Source organism: Saccoglossus kowalevskii, chromosome 2 (assembly GCF_978046115.1).
Source record: "Saccoglossus kowalevskii chromosome 2, keSacKowa6.1, whole genome shotgun sequence".
NCBI lineage: Eukaryota > Metazoa > Hemichordata > Enteropneusta > Harrimaniidae > Saccoglossus > Saccoglossus kowalevskii.
Window position 1 is genome coordinate 20,331,946 of NC_140642.1, and position 15,622 is coordinate 20,347,567.

Here is a 15,622-nt window from a genome sequence, read left to right on the forward strand (position 1 = left end):
TCCATTTGAAGCATATTTGAAGCTCATAAATACATGTACTGTATTTGCTCCATTTGAAGCATATTTGAAACTCATAAATACATGTACTGTATTTGCTCCATTTGAAGCTCATAAATACATGTACTGTATTTGCTCCATTTGAAGCTCATAAATACATGCACTGTATTTGCTCTATTTGAAGCTCATAAATACATGTATTGTATTTGCTCCATTTGAAGCATATTTGAAGCTCATAAATACATGTACTGTATTTGCTCCATTTGAAGCTCATAAATACATGTACTGTATTTGCTCCATTTGAAGCATATTTGAAGCTCATAAATACATGTACTGTATTTGCTCCATTTGAAGCATATTTGAAGCTCATAAATACATGTACTGTCTTTGTTCCATTTGAAGCATATTTGAAGCTCATAAATACATGTACTGTATTTGCTCCATTTGAAGCATATTTGAAGCTCATAAATACATGTACTGTATTTGCTCCATTTGAAGCTCATAAATACATGTACTGTAATTGCTCCATTTGAAGCTCATAAATACATGTACTGTATTTGCTCCATTTGAAGCTCATAAATACATGTACTGTATTTGCTCCATTTGAAGCATATTTGAAGCTCATAAATACATGTACTGTATTTGCTCCATTTGAAGCTCATAAATATATGTACTGTATTTGCTCCATTTGAAGCATATTTGAAGCTCATAAATACATGTACTGTATTTGCTCCATTTGAAGCATATTTGAAACTCATAAATACATGTACTGTATTTGCTCCATTTGAAGCTCATAAATACATGTACTGTATTTGCTCCATTTGAAGCATATTTGAAGCTCATAAATACATGTACTGTATTTGCTCCATTTGAAGCATATTTGAAGCTCATAAATACATGTACTGTATTTGCTCCATTTGAAGCATATTTGAAGCTCATAAATACATGTACTGTATTTGCTCCATTTGAAGCTCATAAATACATGTACTGTATTTGCTCCATTTGAAGCATATTTGAAGCTCATAAATACATGTACTGTATTTGCTCCATTTGAAGCATATTTGAAACTCATAAATACATGTACTGTATTTGCTCCATTTGAAGCTCATAAATACATGTACTGTATTTGCTCCATTTGAAGCATATTTGAAGCTCATAAATACATGTACTGTATTTGCTCCATTTGAAGCATATTTGAAGCTCATAAATACATGTACTGTATTTGCTCCATTTGAAGCATATTTGAAGCTCATAAATACATGTACTGTATTTGCTCCATTTGAAGCATATTTGAAGCTCATAAATACATGTACTGTATTTGCTCCATTTGAAGCATATTTGAAGCTCATAAATACATGTACTGTATTTGCTCCATTTGAAGCTCATAAATACATGTACTGTATTTGCTCCATTTGAAGCATATTTGAAGCTCATAAATACATGTACTGTATTTGCTCCATTTGAAGCATATTTGAAACTCATAAATACATGTACTGTATTTGCTCCATTTGAAGCTCATAAATACATGTACTGTATTTGCTCCATTTGAAGCATATTTGAAGCTCATAAATACATGTACTGTATTTGCTCCATTTGAAGCATATTTGAAGCTCATAAATACATGTACTGTATTTGCTCCATTTGGAGCATATTTGAAGCTCATAAATACATGTGCTGTATTTGCTCCATTTGAAGCATATTTCCAAATCTCAGGGCGAACGTCTGGGTATTTTCACTGCCTAGCAACCAATATGGTGAAAACAAAGGCCGATAACTCTGAAAAACTGTACTTTGGGATGGTTGTTGAGACTCTCCTGAGCAGTGTAACAAGATTACCCCTACATGTGCTTGGTTGCTCAGGATTACTTCAGAGTTGAGTTTGTGTCGTTTCCTTGACTGTAGCTGCTTTCACCGGCTCTTCGACTGGTGTTCCACAGCAGCTTGCACAGAGCCCATAGAAATACATGGTAGAGTGGTGCACGTCTTAGCAATGTAGAACATTTTTGGACATAGCTCCATCAGAAAGATAGAAGCAAATGTAAACCAACAGTTGTATTGTTTAGATACTACATCATTGAAATATGAAATAATTTGACCATATACATGTAATTGAATAGAGCTAGGATTGACGCATCTGATGTATCTTACCTTGAGGGTCTCAGATGATAATTGAATAGAGGTAGGATTGACATCTGATGTACTTACCTTGAGGGTCTCAGATGATAAGTGAATAGAGCTAGGATTGGCGCATCTGATGTACTTACCTTTAGGGTCTCAGATGATAAGTGAATAGAACTAGGATTGACACATCTGATGTACTTACCTTGAGGGTCTCAGATGATAAGTGAATAGAGGTAGGATTGACACATCTGATGTACTTACCTTGAGGGTCTCAGATGATAAGTGAATAGAGCTAGGATTGGCGCATCTGATGTACTTACCTTTAGGGTCTCAGATGATAAGTGAATAGAACTAGGATTGACACATCTGATGTACTTACCTTGAGGGTCTCAGATGATAATTCAATAGAGCTAGGATTGACACATCTGATGTACTTACCTTGAGGGTCTCAGATGATAAGTGAATAGAGGTAGGATTGACACATCTGATGTACTTACCTTGAGGGTCTCAGATGATAAGTGAATAGAGCTAGGATTGGCGCATCTGATGTACTTACCTTTAGGGTCTCAGATGATAAGTGAATAGAACTAGGATTGACACATCTGATGTACTTACCTTGAGGGTCTCAGATGATAATTCAATAGAGCTAGGATTGACACATCTGATGTACTTACCTTGAGGATCTCAGATGATAAGTGAATAGAGCTAGGATTGACACATCTGATGTACTTACCTTGAGGGTCTCAGGTGATAAGTGAATAGAGCTAGAATTGACACATCTGATGTACTTACCTTGAGGGTCGCAGATGATAAGTGAATAGAGCTAGGATTGATACATCTGATGTACTTACTTTGAGGGTCTCAGATGGTAAGTGAATAGAGCTAGGATTGATGCATCTGATGTACTTACCTTGAGGGTCTCAGATGGTAAGTGAATAAGAGCTAGGATTGACACATCTGATGTACTTACTTTGAGGGTCTCAGATGGTAAGTGAATAGAGCTAGGATTGATGCATCTGATGTACTTACCTTGAGGGTCTCAGATGGTAAGTGAATAGAGCTAGGATTGACACATCTGATGTACTTACCTTGAGGGTCTCAGAGGATAAGTGAATAGAGCTAGGATTGGCGCATCTGATGTACTTACCTTTAGGGTCTCAGATGATAAGTGAATAGAGCTAGGATTGACACATCTGATGTACTTACATTGAGGGTCTCAGATGATAAGTGAATAGAGCTAGGATTGACACATATGATGTATCTTACCTTGAGGGTCACAGAGGATAAGTGAATAGAGCTAGGATTTCCACATCTGATGTACTTACCTTGAGGACCTCAGATAATAAGTGAATAGAGCTAGGATTGAGCATCTGATGTATCTTACCTTGAGGGCATCAGATGGTAAGTGAATAGAGCTAGGATTGATGCATCTGATGTATCTTACCTTGAGGGTCTCAGAGGATAAGTGAGCATTAGTTTTGCCAAGTCTAGCAAGTGCACTGTGAGTTAGTCCTCCCACCACTGCCATCAATGTATTGTAATTCTGCAGCAGTCTCAATTTCTGTGGAGTAGTAAATAACAAGGCAAGGTATAATTAACTTGAAAAAATGAAAACATTCATGGCCTAATAGTCATCACAAATATCAGCCACAATATATATCATATTAACTTCATATTTGGAGATCAGAATGATTAGGTTGCCAGGGTCAGCTGCTTAAATTAAGCTTCTATAAAAAGGTTGCATAGGTATCAGTGGGATTGAGTGGCCAGGCTCAGCTTGGTCTATAGAAAGGTTGTAGAGATATCAGTGGGATTGGGTGGCCAGGCTCAGCTTGGTCTATAGAAAGGTTGCAGAGATATCAGTGGGATTGGGTGGCCAGGCTCAGCTTGGTCTATAGAAAGGTTGCAGAGGTATCAGTGGGATTGGGTGGCCACACTCAGCTTGGTCTATAGAAAGGTTGCAGAGTTATATCAGTGGGATTGGGTGGCCACTCTCAGCTTGGTCTACAGAAAGGTTGCAGAGGTATCAGTGGGATTGGGTGGCCAGGCTTAGCTTGGTCTATAGAAAGGTTGCACTAGTATATCAGTGGAATTGAGTGGCCACGCTCAGCTTGGTCTATAGAAAGGTTGCAAAGGTATCAGTGGGATTGGGTGGCAACGCTCAGCTTGGTCTATAAAAAGGTTGCATAGTATCAGTGGGATTGAGTGGCCAGGCTCAGCTTGGTCTATAGAAAGGTTGTAGAGATATCAGTGGGATTGGGTGGCCAGGCTCATCTTGGTCTATAGAAAGGTTGTAGAGTTATCAGTGGGATTGGGTGGCCAGGCTCAGCTTGGTCTATAGAAAGGTTGCAGAGATATCAGTGGGATTGGGTGGCCAGGCTCAGCTTGGTCTATAGAAAGGTTGCAGAGGTATCAGTGGGATTGGGTGGCCACACTCAGCTTGGTCTATAGAAAGGTTGCAGAGTTATATCAGTGGGATTGGGTGGCCACTCTCAGCTTGGTCTACAGAAAGGTTGCAGAGGTATCAGTGGGATTGGGTGGCCAGGCTTAGCTTGGTCTCTAGAAAGGTTGCACTAGTATATCAGTGGAATTGAGTGGCCACGCTCAGCTTGGTCTATAGAAAGGTTGCAAAGGTATCAGTGGGATTGGGTGGCCACGCTCAGCTTGGTCTATAAAAAGGTTGCATAGTATCAGTGGGATTGAGTGGCCAGGCTCAGCTTGGTCTATAGAAAGGTTGTAGAGATATCAGTGGGATTGGGTGGCCAGGCTCATCTTGGTCTATAGAAAGGTTGCAAAGATATCAGTGGGATTGGGTGGCCAGGCTCAGCTTGGTCTATAGAAAGGTTGCAGAGTTATATCAGTGGGATTGGGTGGCCAGGCTCAGCTTGGTCTATAGAAAGGTTGCAGAGGTATCAGTGGGATTGGGTGGCCAGGCTCATCTTGGTCTATAGAAAGGTTGCAAAGATATCAGTGGGATTGGGTGGCCAGGCTCAGCTTGGTCTATAGAAAGGTTGCAGAGTTATATCAGTGGGATTGGGTGGCCAGGCTCAGCTTGGTCTATAGAAAGGTTGCAGAGGTATCAGTGGGATTGGGTGGCCACACTCAGCTTGGTCTATAGAAAGGTTGCAGAGTTATATCAGTGGGATTGGGTGGCCAGGCTCAGCTTGGTCTATAGAAAGGTTGCAGCGGTATCAGTGGGATTGGGTGGCCACTCTCAGCTTGGTCTACATAAAGGTTGCAGAGGTATCAGTGGGATTGGGTGGCCACGCTCAGCTTGGTCTATAGAAAGGTTGCATAGATATCAGTGGGATTGGGTGGCCAGGCTCAGCTTGGTCTATAGAAAGGTTGCATAGATATCAGTGGGATTGGGTGGCCACACTCAGCTTGGTCTACAGAAAGGTTGCAGAGGTATCAGTGGGATTGGGTGGCCAGGCTCAGCTTGGTCTATAGAAAGGTTGCAGAGGTATCAGTGGGATTGGGTGGCCACACTCAGCTTGGTCTATAGAAAGGTTGCAGAGGTATCAGTGGGATTGGGTGGCCACACTCAGCTTGGTCTATAGAAAGGTTGCAAAGTTATCAGTGGGATTGGGTAGCCACGCTCAGCTTGGTCTATAGAAAGGTTGCAGAGATATCAGTGGGATTGGGTGGCCAGGCTCAGCTTGGTCTACAGAAAGGTTGCAGAGGTATCAGTGGGATTGGGTGGCCAGGCTCAGCTTGGTCTATAGAAAGGTTGCATAGATATCAGTGGGATTGGGTGGCCAGGCTCAGCTTGGTCTATAGAAAAGTTGCAGAGGTATCAATGGGATTGGGTGGCCACACTCAGCTTGGTCTATAGAAAGGTTGCAAAGGTATCAGTGGGATTGGGTGGCCACGCTCAGCTTGGTCTACAGAAAGGTTGCAGAGGTATCAGTGGGATTGGGTGGCCAGGCTTAGCTTGGTCTCTAGAAAGGTTGCACTAGTATATCAGTGGAATTGAGTGGCCACGCTCAGCTTGGTCTATAGAAAGGTTGCAAAGGTATCAGTGGGATTGGGTGGCCACGCTCAGCTTGGTCTATAAAAAGGTTGCATAGTATCAGTGGGATTGAGTGGCCAGGCTCAGCTTGGTCTATAGAAAGGTTGTAGAGATATCAGTGGGATTGGGTGACCAGGCTCATCTTGGTCTATAGAAAGGTTGCAAAGATATCAGTGGGATTGGGTGGCCAGGCTCAGCTTGGTCTATAGAAAGGTTGCAGAGTTATATCAGTGGGATTGGGTGGCCAGGCTCAGCTTGGTCTATAGAAAGGTTGCAGAGGTATCAGTGGGATTGGGTGGCCAGGCTCATCTTGGTCTATAGAAAGGTTGCAAAGATATCAGTGGGATTGGGTGGCCAGGCTCAGCTTGGTCTATAGAAAGGTTGCAGAGTTATATCAGTGGGATTGGGTGGCCAGGCTCAGCTTGGTCTATAGAAAGGTTGCAGAGGTATCAGTGGGATTGGGTGGCCACACTCAGCTTGGTCTATAGAAAGGTTGCAGAGTTATATCAGTGGGATTGGGTGGCCAGGCTCAGCTTGGTCTATAGAAAGGTTGCAGCGGTATCAGTGGGATTGGGTGGCCACTCTCAGCTTGGTCTACATAAAGGTTGCAGAGGTATCAGTGGGATTGGGTGGCCACGCTCAGCTTGGTCTATAGAAAGGTTGCATAGATATCAGTGGAATTGGGTGGCCAGGCTCAGCTTGGTCTATAGAAAGGTTGCATAGATATCAGTGGGATTGGGTGGCCACACTCAGCTTGGTCTACAGAAAGGTTGCAGAGGTATCAGTGGGATTGGGTGGCCACACTCAGCTTGGTCTATAGAAAGGTTGCAAAGGTATCAGTGGGATTGGGTAGCCACGCTCAGCTTGGTCTATAGAAAGGTTGCAGAGATATCAGTGGGATTGGGTGGCCAGGCTCAGCTTGGTCTACAGAAAGGTTGCAGAGGTATCAGTGGGATTGGGTGGCCAGGCTCAGCTTGGTCTATAGAAAGGTTGCATAGATATCAGTGGGATTGGGTGGCCAGGCTCAGCTTGGTCTATAGAAAAGTTGCAGAGGTATCAATGGGATTGGGTGGCCACACTCAGCTTGGTCTATAGAAAGGTTGCAAAGGTATCAGTGGGATTGGGTGGCCACGCTCAGCTTGGTCTATAGAAAGGTTGCAGAGATATCAGTGGGATTGGGTGGCCAGGCTCAGCTTGGTCTACAGAAAGGTTGCAGAGGTATCAGTGGGATTGGGTGGCCAGGCTCAGCTTGGTCTATAGAAAGGTTGCATAGATATCAGTGGGATTGGGTGGCCAGGCTCAGCTTGGTCTATAGAAAAGTTGCAGAGGTATCAGTGGGATTGGGTGGCCACACTCAGCTTGGTCTATAGAAAGGTTGCAGAGATATCAGTGAGATTGGGTGGCCAGGCTCAGCTTGGTCTATAGAAAGGTTGCAGAGATATCAGTGAGATTGGGTGGCCAGGCTCAGCTTGGTCTATAGAAAGGTTGCAGAGGTATCAGTGGGATTGGGTGGCCAGGCTTAGCTTGGTCTCTAGAAAGGTTGCACTAGTATATCAGTGGAATTGAGTGGCCACGCTCAGCTTGGTCTATAGAAAGGTTGCAAAGGTATCAGTGGGATTGGGTGGCCACGCTCAGCTTGGTCTATAAAAAGGTTGCATAGTATCAGTGGGATTGAGTGGCCAGGCTCAGCTTGGTCTATAGAAAGGTTGTAGAGATATCAGTGGGATTGGGTGGCCAGGCTCATCTTGGTCTATAGAAAGGTTGCAAAGATATCAGTGGGATTAGGTGGCCAGGCTCAGCTTGGTCTATAGAAAGGTTGCAGAGTTATATCAGTGGGATTGGGTGGCCAGGCTCAGCTTGGTCTATAGAAAGGTTGCAGAGGTATCAGTGGGATTGGGTGGCCAGGCTCATCTTGGTCTATAGAAAGGTTGCAAAGATATCAGTGGGATTGGGTGGCCAGGCTCAGCTTGGTCTATAGAAAGGTTGCAGAGTTATATCAGTGGGATTGGGTGGCCAGGCTCAGCTTGGTCTATAGAAAGGTTGCAGAGGTATCAGTGGGATTGGGTGGCCACACTCAGCTTGGTCTATAGAAAGGTTGCAGAGTTATATCAGTGGGATTGGGTGGCCAGGCTCAGCTTGGTCTATAGAAAGGTTGCAGTGGTATCAGTGGGATTGGGTGGCCACTCTCAGCTTGGTCTACATAAAGGTTGCAGAGGTATCAGTGGGATTGGGTGGCCACGCTCAGCTTGGTCTATAGAAAGGTTGCATAGATATCAGTGGAATTGGGTGGCCAGGCTCAGCTTGGTCTATAGAAAGGTTGCATAGATATCAGTGGGATTGGGTGGCCACACTCAGCTTGGTCTACAGAAAGGTTGCAGAGGTATCAGTGGGATTGGGTGGCCAGGCTCAGCTTGGTCTATAGAAAGGTTGCAGAGGTATCAGTGGGATTGGGTGGCCACACTCAGCTTGGTCTATAGAAAGGTTGCAGAGGTATCAGTGGGATTGGGTGGCCACACTCAGCTTGGTCTATAGAAAGGTTGCAGCGATATCAGTGGGATTGGGTGGCCAGGCTCAGCTTGGTCTACAGAAAGGTTGCAGAGGTATCAGTGGGATTGGGTGGCCAGGCTCAGCTTGGTCTATAGAAAGGTTGCAAAGGTATCAGTGGGATTGGGTAGCCACGCTCAGCTTGGTCTATAGAAAGGTTGCAGAGATATCAGTGGGATTGGGTGGCCAAGCTCAGCTTGGTCTATAGAAAGGTTGCATAGATATCAGTGGGATTGGGTGGCCAGGCTCAGCTTGGTCTATAGAAAAGTTGCAGAGGTATCAGTGGGATTGGGTGGCCACACTCAGCTTGGTCTATAGAAAGGTTGCAGCGATATCAGTGGAATTGGGTGGTCAGGCTCAGCTTGGTCTACAGAAAGGTTGCAGAGGTATCAGTGGGATTGGGTGGCCAGGCTCAGCTTGGTCTATAGAAAGGTTGCAAAGGTATCAGTGGGATTGGGTGGCCACGCTCAGCTTGGTCTATAGAAAGGTTGCAGAGATATCAGTGGGATTGGGTGGCCAGGCTCAGCTTGGTCTACAGAAAGGTTGCAGAGGTATCAGTGGGATTGGGTGGCCAGGCTCAGCTTGGTCTATAGAAAGGTTGCATAGATATCAGTGGGATTGGGTGGCCAGGCTCAGCTTGGTCTATAGAAAAGTTGCAGAGGTATCAGTGGGATTGGGTGGCCACACTCAGCTTGGTCTATAGAAAGGTTGCAGAGATATCAGTGAGATTGGGTGGCCAGGCTCAGCTTGGTCTACAAAAAGGTTGCAGAGATATCAGTGGGATTGGGTGGCCAGGCTCAGCTTGGTCTACAGAAAGGTTGCAGAGGTATCAGTGGGATTGGGTGGCCAGGCTCAGCTTGGTCTATAGAAAGGTTGCAGAGGTATCAGTGGGATTGGGTGGCCACGCTCAGCTTGGTCTATAGAAAGGTTGCAGAGGTATCAGTGGGATTGGGTGGCCATGCTCAGCTTGGTCTATAGAAAGGTTGCAGAGTTATATCAGTGGGATTGGATGGCCAGACTCAGATTGGTTAGGGGCTGAAGCTTCTATAGAAAGGTTGCACAGGTATCAGTGGAATTGAATAGCCATGCTCACTTCAATTGATTGGGGGGTTCTATAGAATGATTGAGGAGGTATTGTTGGGATTGGATATAGTCATGCTCAGTTTATTCAAGGGCTTAATCTATAGTGAGCTTGGAGATGTATCAGTGGGATTGGGTGGCCAGGCTTAGCTTGGTCAAGAGGTTCTATAGAAAGGCTGCAGATGTATCAGTGGGATTGGGTGGCCAGGCCTAGCTTGGTCAAGAGGTTCTATAGAAAGGCTGCAGAGGTATCAGTAAAATTTGGTGGCCAGGCTTAGCTTGGTCAGGAGGTTCTATGGGAAGGTTAAATGCAGATGTATCAGTGGGATTGGGTGGCCAGGCCATCGCTTTGTCAGGAGCTTCTATAGAACAGTTGCAGAGATGTAAGAAAACATTGTAGGTAAACATTGACCATGTTTCTTGCCATAATGTTTTACACATTTTTGTATACTTTTTAATCTTTGTTAATAATCGAACATGAATAAATGTATCTAATTTTCCATTCTTTACATACATCATCAACAAATAAATAAATAAAAACTTATTTTGTGAAAGGAAACACCAGTTGACTTCAGCATTAGAAAGGTTAAGTAAGAATTTTTAGCTATATTAGAAAATCCAAAACTTACCTTTGCAACATCAACAAACTTAGTGACAACTTCCGCACGCTGCTTTGGGGTTGTCCTACTTAGCACCATACATTGTATCCACTGTGACAAACCATTAAAAAGAGCTATGGAACGTTCCAGTTTGGGGTTATCTTTAAGTTGCTTGTGGGATGCATAGCTTTTAAAATCAGAGAACTGCAAATTAAACCAACAGTCAATTACCATCAATGTGCTGACTGTATTTTACATGTATGAATATTAATGTATATATTTATGATTTTTATATAATTTTATTGAAATTTAATTTATTTATTCACAAATTTCAACAGTAACATTGTTGAAAATTACTTTGCAGGCAATTTCAGGAGAAAATAACATTTGTTTGAAACTGTACTGTGTAATTTTTTTTTTTCTACTTTACTCTTGATTTTTTATCCTCCAAGACTATTTTGTTGTATTTTTTTTTGTCATTTTTTTTTCTGTAAAATTGTTTTCAAATTTAAATATGTCAAGAGTGTCTAATGCTCAATCCTTAATATTTCTTCGAGCAGCTTCACTGTAGTCACGATGTCATTTAATCACCAAATAACTGTACCTATCCATGTACAAAATAGCTTTAAACAGAGTGAAGCAGACACCTGCAGTCATACAAGATTAAAAATAAAAAATTAAGGTCAACCTACAGTTAATCTTCGGAAAATTTTGTACTCCAGAAACGTCAAGTGATCAGCCAACTCGTTTGGTTCCAAGTGGTTGAAAACTAAAGATACTTTTCGGTTATGTCGTATTGTGCTGTTTCGTACTGAGATATGCCGCATCCAATCATATGATGGTCTGTCAAAAAAAAAATTTATTATAAAATGTAGTACTTCTGAAAACCTTTATTTTTGTCAGAAAGAAAAAGTTGAACATGGAAAAAACTTTAGAAGCTTTCATCATACCTGGCAGTTGTAATAGACATTCTATTATTTAAATACTCAAAAGAATTCCCAATATTAAACTGTGAATATTTACTGAAAAACCAATCACACAATCTTATTGTAATCATGGAGTTGACAGGATTCTACACTTCTAAAATGCCTGAAATTAGTACCGGTAATCAACTGAAGTCATAAGATGCATACCAATTTATTAATATTATGACTAACCTGGCCTACTAAATATCTATGATTAAATTTATTGTAACCGGAGCACATCGACTTGAATTAATATACATGTATATATAATTCGCTCACAGTTCCTTAGCACAAGCAAAGAGGTCAAAAACAAATGCTTAATACTGTCTAAGAAACATCAAGTCAAAGCTATATCTGACCTGGTCAGTCCTTAAATACAGACTAATAAAGTATGTGAGTATGACTAGCTTGGACTATTAGCGGCCTTGGTTGACCTTTATTGGCACCAGAATTCCATTGTATACAGTGCTCATCCTGAGAGTTTGCCAAACCAAAATTACTCGGATTTTCAATGTTTTGCATTTTGATATCCAAATTCAGCAGCCAAATGTCATTAGAGAGGAATGTCCGAAGACTATATATGAGGGGTATATTGTGATTTATTCCATTCCACATGATCGGCTCTCCTCCAATCAGGGGATTTCAACATATACATAGTATTTACTAATATCTATCAACTCTCACTATTATCTAGCAGCGAAAACTCATAATTTAACCGTCCGTGAACACACACATGAACACGCTCGAAAGTATTACAATTGACGTCTGCTACACACCAATTAAGATAACTGTGATGCAAGTGTGCATACTGTAAAATACTTTATTTTAGCTGGAAAGACTTTTTGGGTGGGTTGTATGGAATTTATTTTCACTGATTTTTAAAATGTAAAATATAAGCAAAAAAGAATATATTCACTGGATTGTATTTTCAATGATTTATTCCTTAGGCAAAAATTAATTCCAAGCGAAAATAAGGTATTTTACGGTACTTTTCATTAGTCTCGTAAAAACCCCTCGCTACTAGTAAGTTACTGTATATACAAAAATATGAAAATCCATCTATAGGTAGATATTACTTATAGTAATGCAATAGTTTCAATAATGAACAACTATAACTTACATGCTTGATATATCAACTACATTTTTCAACTTTGTACACCCGTCCTCTTGAATATGTCTTTGTAGTGTCCACACAACACTTGATAAGTTTTTATCCAAGTCAAAATGAACTGGAAAATGGCTGATCCAATATCTGGAATGAAGTATAAAAATTAACACTATCACTGTGACAATGCAACAACATTTTGTCATTAAATGCATTAAAATTAAAGATACCGTACACACATATAGCAATGGAAGTTATGCTCTTAAAAGTCCGGACCAAAAATGAGATTATACTGGTCTAAGCTGGTATGAACTGCAATTTACTTGCATTCCACAGGGGTGTGTGAGTACATGTATCACTAATGTTACAATGTAAGTTTTGAAAAACTAGGATAACCAGTCTAAGCTGGTATGAACTGCAATGTACTTGCATTCCAAAGGTTTGTGCGAGTGCATGTATCACCAATGTGTGTTTTGAAATACTAGGATAACCAGTCTAAGCTGGTATGAACTGCAATGTACTTGCATTCCAAAGGTTTGTGCGAGTACATGTATCACCAATGTGTGTTTTGAAATACTAGGATAACCAGTCTAAGCTGGTATGAACTGCTATGTACTTGCATTCCAAAGGTTTGTGCGAGTACATGTATCACCAATGTGTGTTTTGAAATACTAGGATAACCAGTCTAAGCTGGTATGAACTGCAATGTACTTGCATTCCAAAGGTTTGTGCGAGTGCATGTATCACCAATGTGTGTTTTGAAATACTAGGATAACCAGTCTAAGCCGGTATGAACTGCAATGTACTCGCATTCCAAAGGTTTGTGCGAGTACATGTATCACCAATGTGTGTTTTGAAATACTAGGATAACCAGTCTAAGCCGGTATGAACTGCTATGTACTTGCATTCCAAAGGTTTGTGCGAGTACATGTATCACCAATGTGTGTTTTGAAATACTAGGATAACCAGTCTAAGCTGGTATGAACTGCAATGTACTCGCATTCCAAAGGTTTGTGCGAGTGCATGTATCACCAATGTGTGTTTTGAAAAACCAAGGTGCAATATTTAGCAATTCAAATACACATATGTAACAATTCATCAAAGGAACTATCAACCTGCATTTTCGTTGTTGTTTTTTTATTTCAGAAGCACTTTAAATACTTCAATATCCTTTTAAAGTACAGTACCGTCATACAAAATATCAAAGCAATCAGACATTTATTATTAAAAAAAAATGTCGCAAATTACTATTATTTGAATACTCGACAAATTCTCAATATTAAACTGTGCATATCTGCTGATTGGGAGGATATTTATGGGAAAACCAATCACTCAAGAAAATACTGTGTGACAATGACACAGTTCTTGTCATTTTTAATAAAAAAGTGCATGTGCATGTGTACGTGTATGTAATATGTCTTGTGATATGTATATGCAATCTTTCGAAATGTATTAGTTTTTCAGCTCAGGCAAATCTTTTAGTTTTGCAACAGATTTGAACCAAATCCACAATGAATACTTGAAATATGGTTACAAAATGGCTTGATATTGTTGTATTATTTACTCTGATTGACACTTATATGACAGACATCATACAATCTGGAATCAGTTGTGCAATTTATTTTTTTAAATATTGGCTGTATATATTATTCATGTCTTAATTATTTAGTATGACTGTCACATGCACACTCCTATTACAAAGAGGGTACAAAACCCAATCCCAAAACAAAATCAAGGTCCTAAATGTCACGATGTTCAATGTATGTACTAATTAAGTTTAAAGGCCTAATTTAGTCACCATGTTGGATTGTTTATTTGAGGTGTAGCTAATGAGTGCTGCTAAACACTTGCACAGTGTATGTTTATCGAACCTTTCATTTATTTACAAACTGATAACATTAATCCCCAGAAGCATCAATTGTTACATTCAAATTAAGGGATCACCGCACGTGCCGAAATCGTTAATCTTTTGTGTTTGCAGAAGGATTACAGCACTTACATTCACGTTAGTCGGTACCCACTCGGCTTGTGCCGAAATCAGCCCTCATTCTTCGACCTGTTATTTGGCCCAAACATGGAAAACGATACACATATGATGATGATAATAATAATTGTTATATTGAAATCTAATTGCTGGTATTTATTACGTGAAGATTTGAAAAACAATTATTTTTTTATGTTGATGTAGCATTGCAAGAAAAAACAAGCAGCCTGTCGGCTGAGATAGCTCCGCTGTTTGCAATGCATGTTTCAATTAAAGAACTGAAGATATCATTAGAAAATGAACAATATGTATAGTATTAAAGCAATCGGACTTGCTGTTTTCAACAAGAATTTGAAAATATCACTTTTGACCAAAAATGACAAAAATATTCATCAAAATTAGAGAATTAAAGATATCATCACAAAATGAACAAATCTGAGAGAGGTCTACCTATAGTCACATACATCCACTCCACTACACTACACTACACTACACTACACTACACTACACTACACTTACACTACACTTACACTACACTACACTACACTACACTACACTACACTACACTACACTACACTACACTACACTACACTACACTACACTACACTACACTACACAATTGATCTACAAGTTGGAGAAAACATAATTTGGAGCTTTGCTGGAGGTGTTTATTACAGTGAGACTTAATAAATAATCCTAATTGTTTAGAAGCATAACCCTAATCTACCTGGGCCTTTAACCAAATCAATTCACACTTAGTCTGTTGACACATTATGCTTGACAGGATTCTACACTGTCTGTATTTGAACAGTTTTATATTTATAAACAAGATTGAACAAATTGTACTGGAAATCAGCTGAAGTTATACAATGCATACCAATTTATTGATATCTTATTAAAGCCTTAGTTTATTCATATTTCCTGTTTTTATGTTCTGCAAAGATTTAATTATTTTCAACATTTTAGTTTTTGCTTTCAAACGTGGTGACAGAAAATTATAAAATTAACATAAAAATATTTGGTTACAAACCATTTTCAATCAAAAATCTATGTAAATTACCATCCCAGCGAGTCGCTGCTGTACTGAAATGCCTGCATCCAATCTTTGAAAACACATTGTTTGTCATGGCAATGAAACACGCCACTTTTGTATAGAATAACTTAGGAGAGTAACTCAAATTCAAATAGCATGTTTGTTTGCTAAGTAAACAGTAT

The 15,622-nt window shown here is 40.4% G+C and overlaps 1 protein-coding gene across 1 annotated transcript in view; it reads right to left on the reverse strand.

The window, feature by feature from the left end:
• Nucleotides 1-15,622, reverse strand: part of LOC102807427 (ras guanyl-releasing protein 3-like) — a 64,210-nt gene that overhangs the window by 20,694 nt on the left and 27,894 nt on the right. The window contains exons 6-9 of the mRNA XM_085492632.1: nucleotides 12,439-12,570; nucleotides 11,046-11,196; nucleotides 10,384-10,557; nucleotides 3,563-3,679 (exon numbers count right to left, since the gene is read on the reverse strand). Coding sequence (XP_085348758.1) covers nucleotides 3,563-3,679; nucleotides 10,384-10,557; nucleotides 11,046-11,196; nucleotides 12,439-12,570 — 574 coding nt within the window. The remainder of the gene's footprint in view (nucleotides 1-3,562; nucleotides 3,680-10,383; nucleotides 10,558-11,045; nucleotides 11,197-12,438; nucleotides 12,571-15,622) is intronic.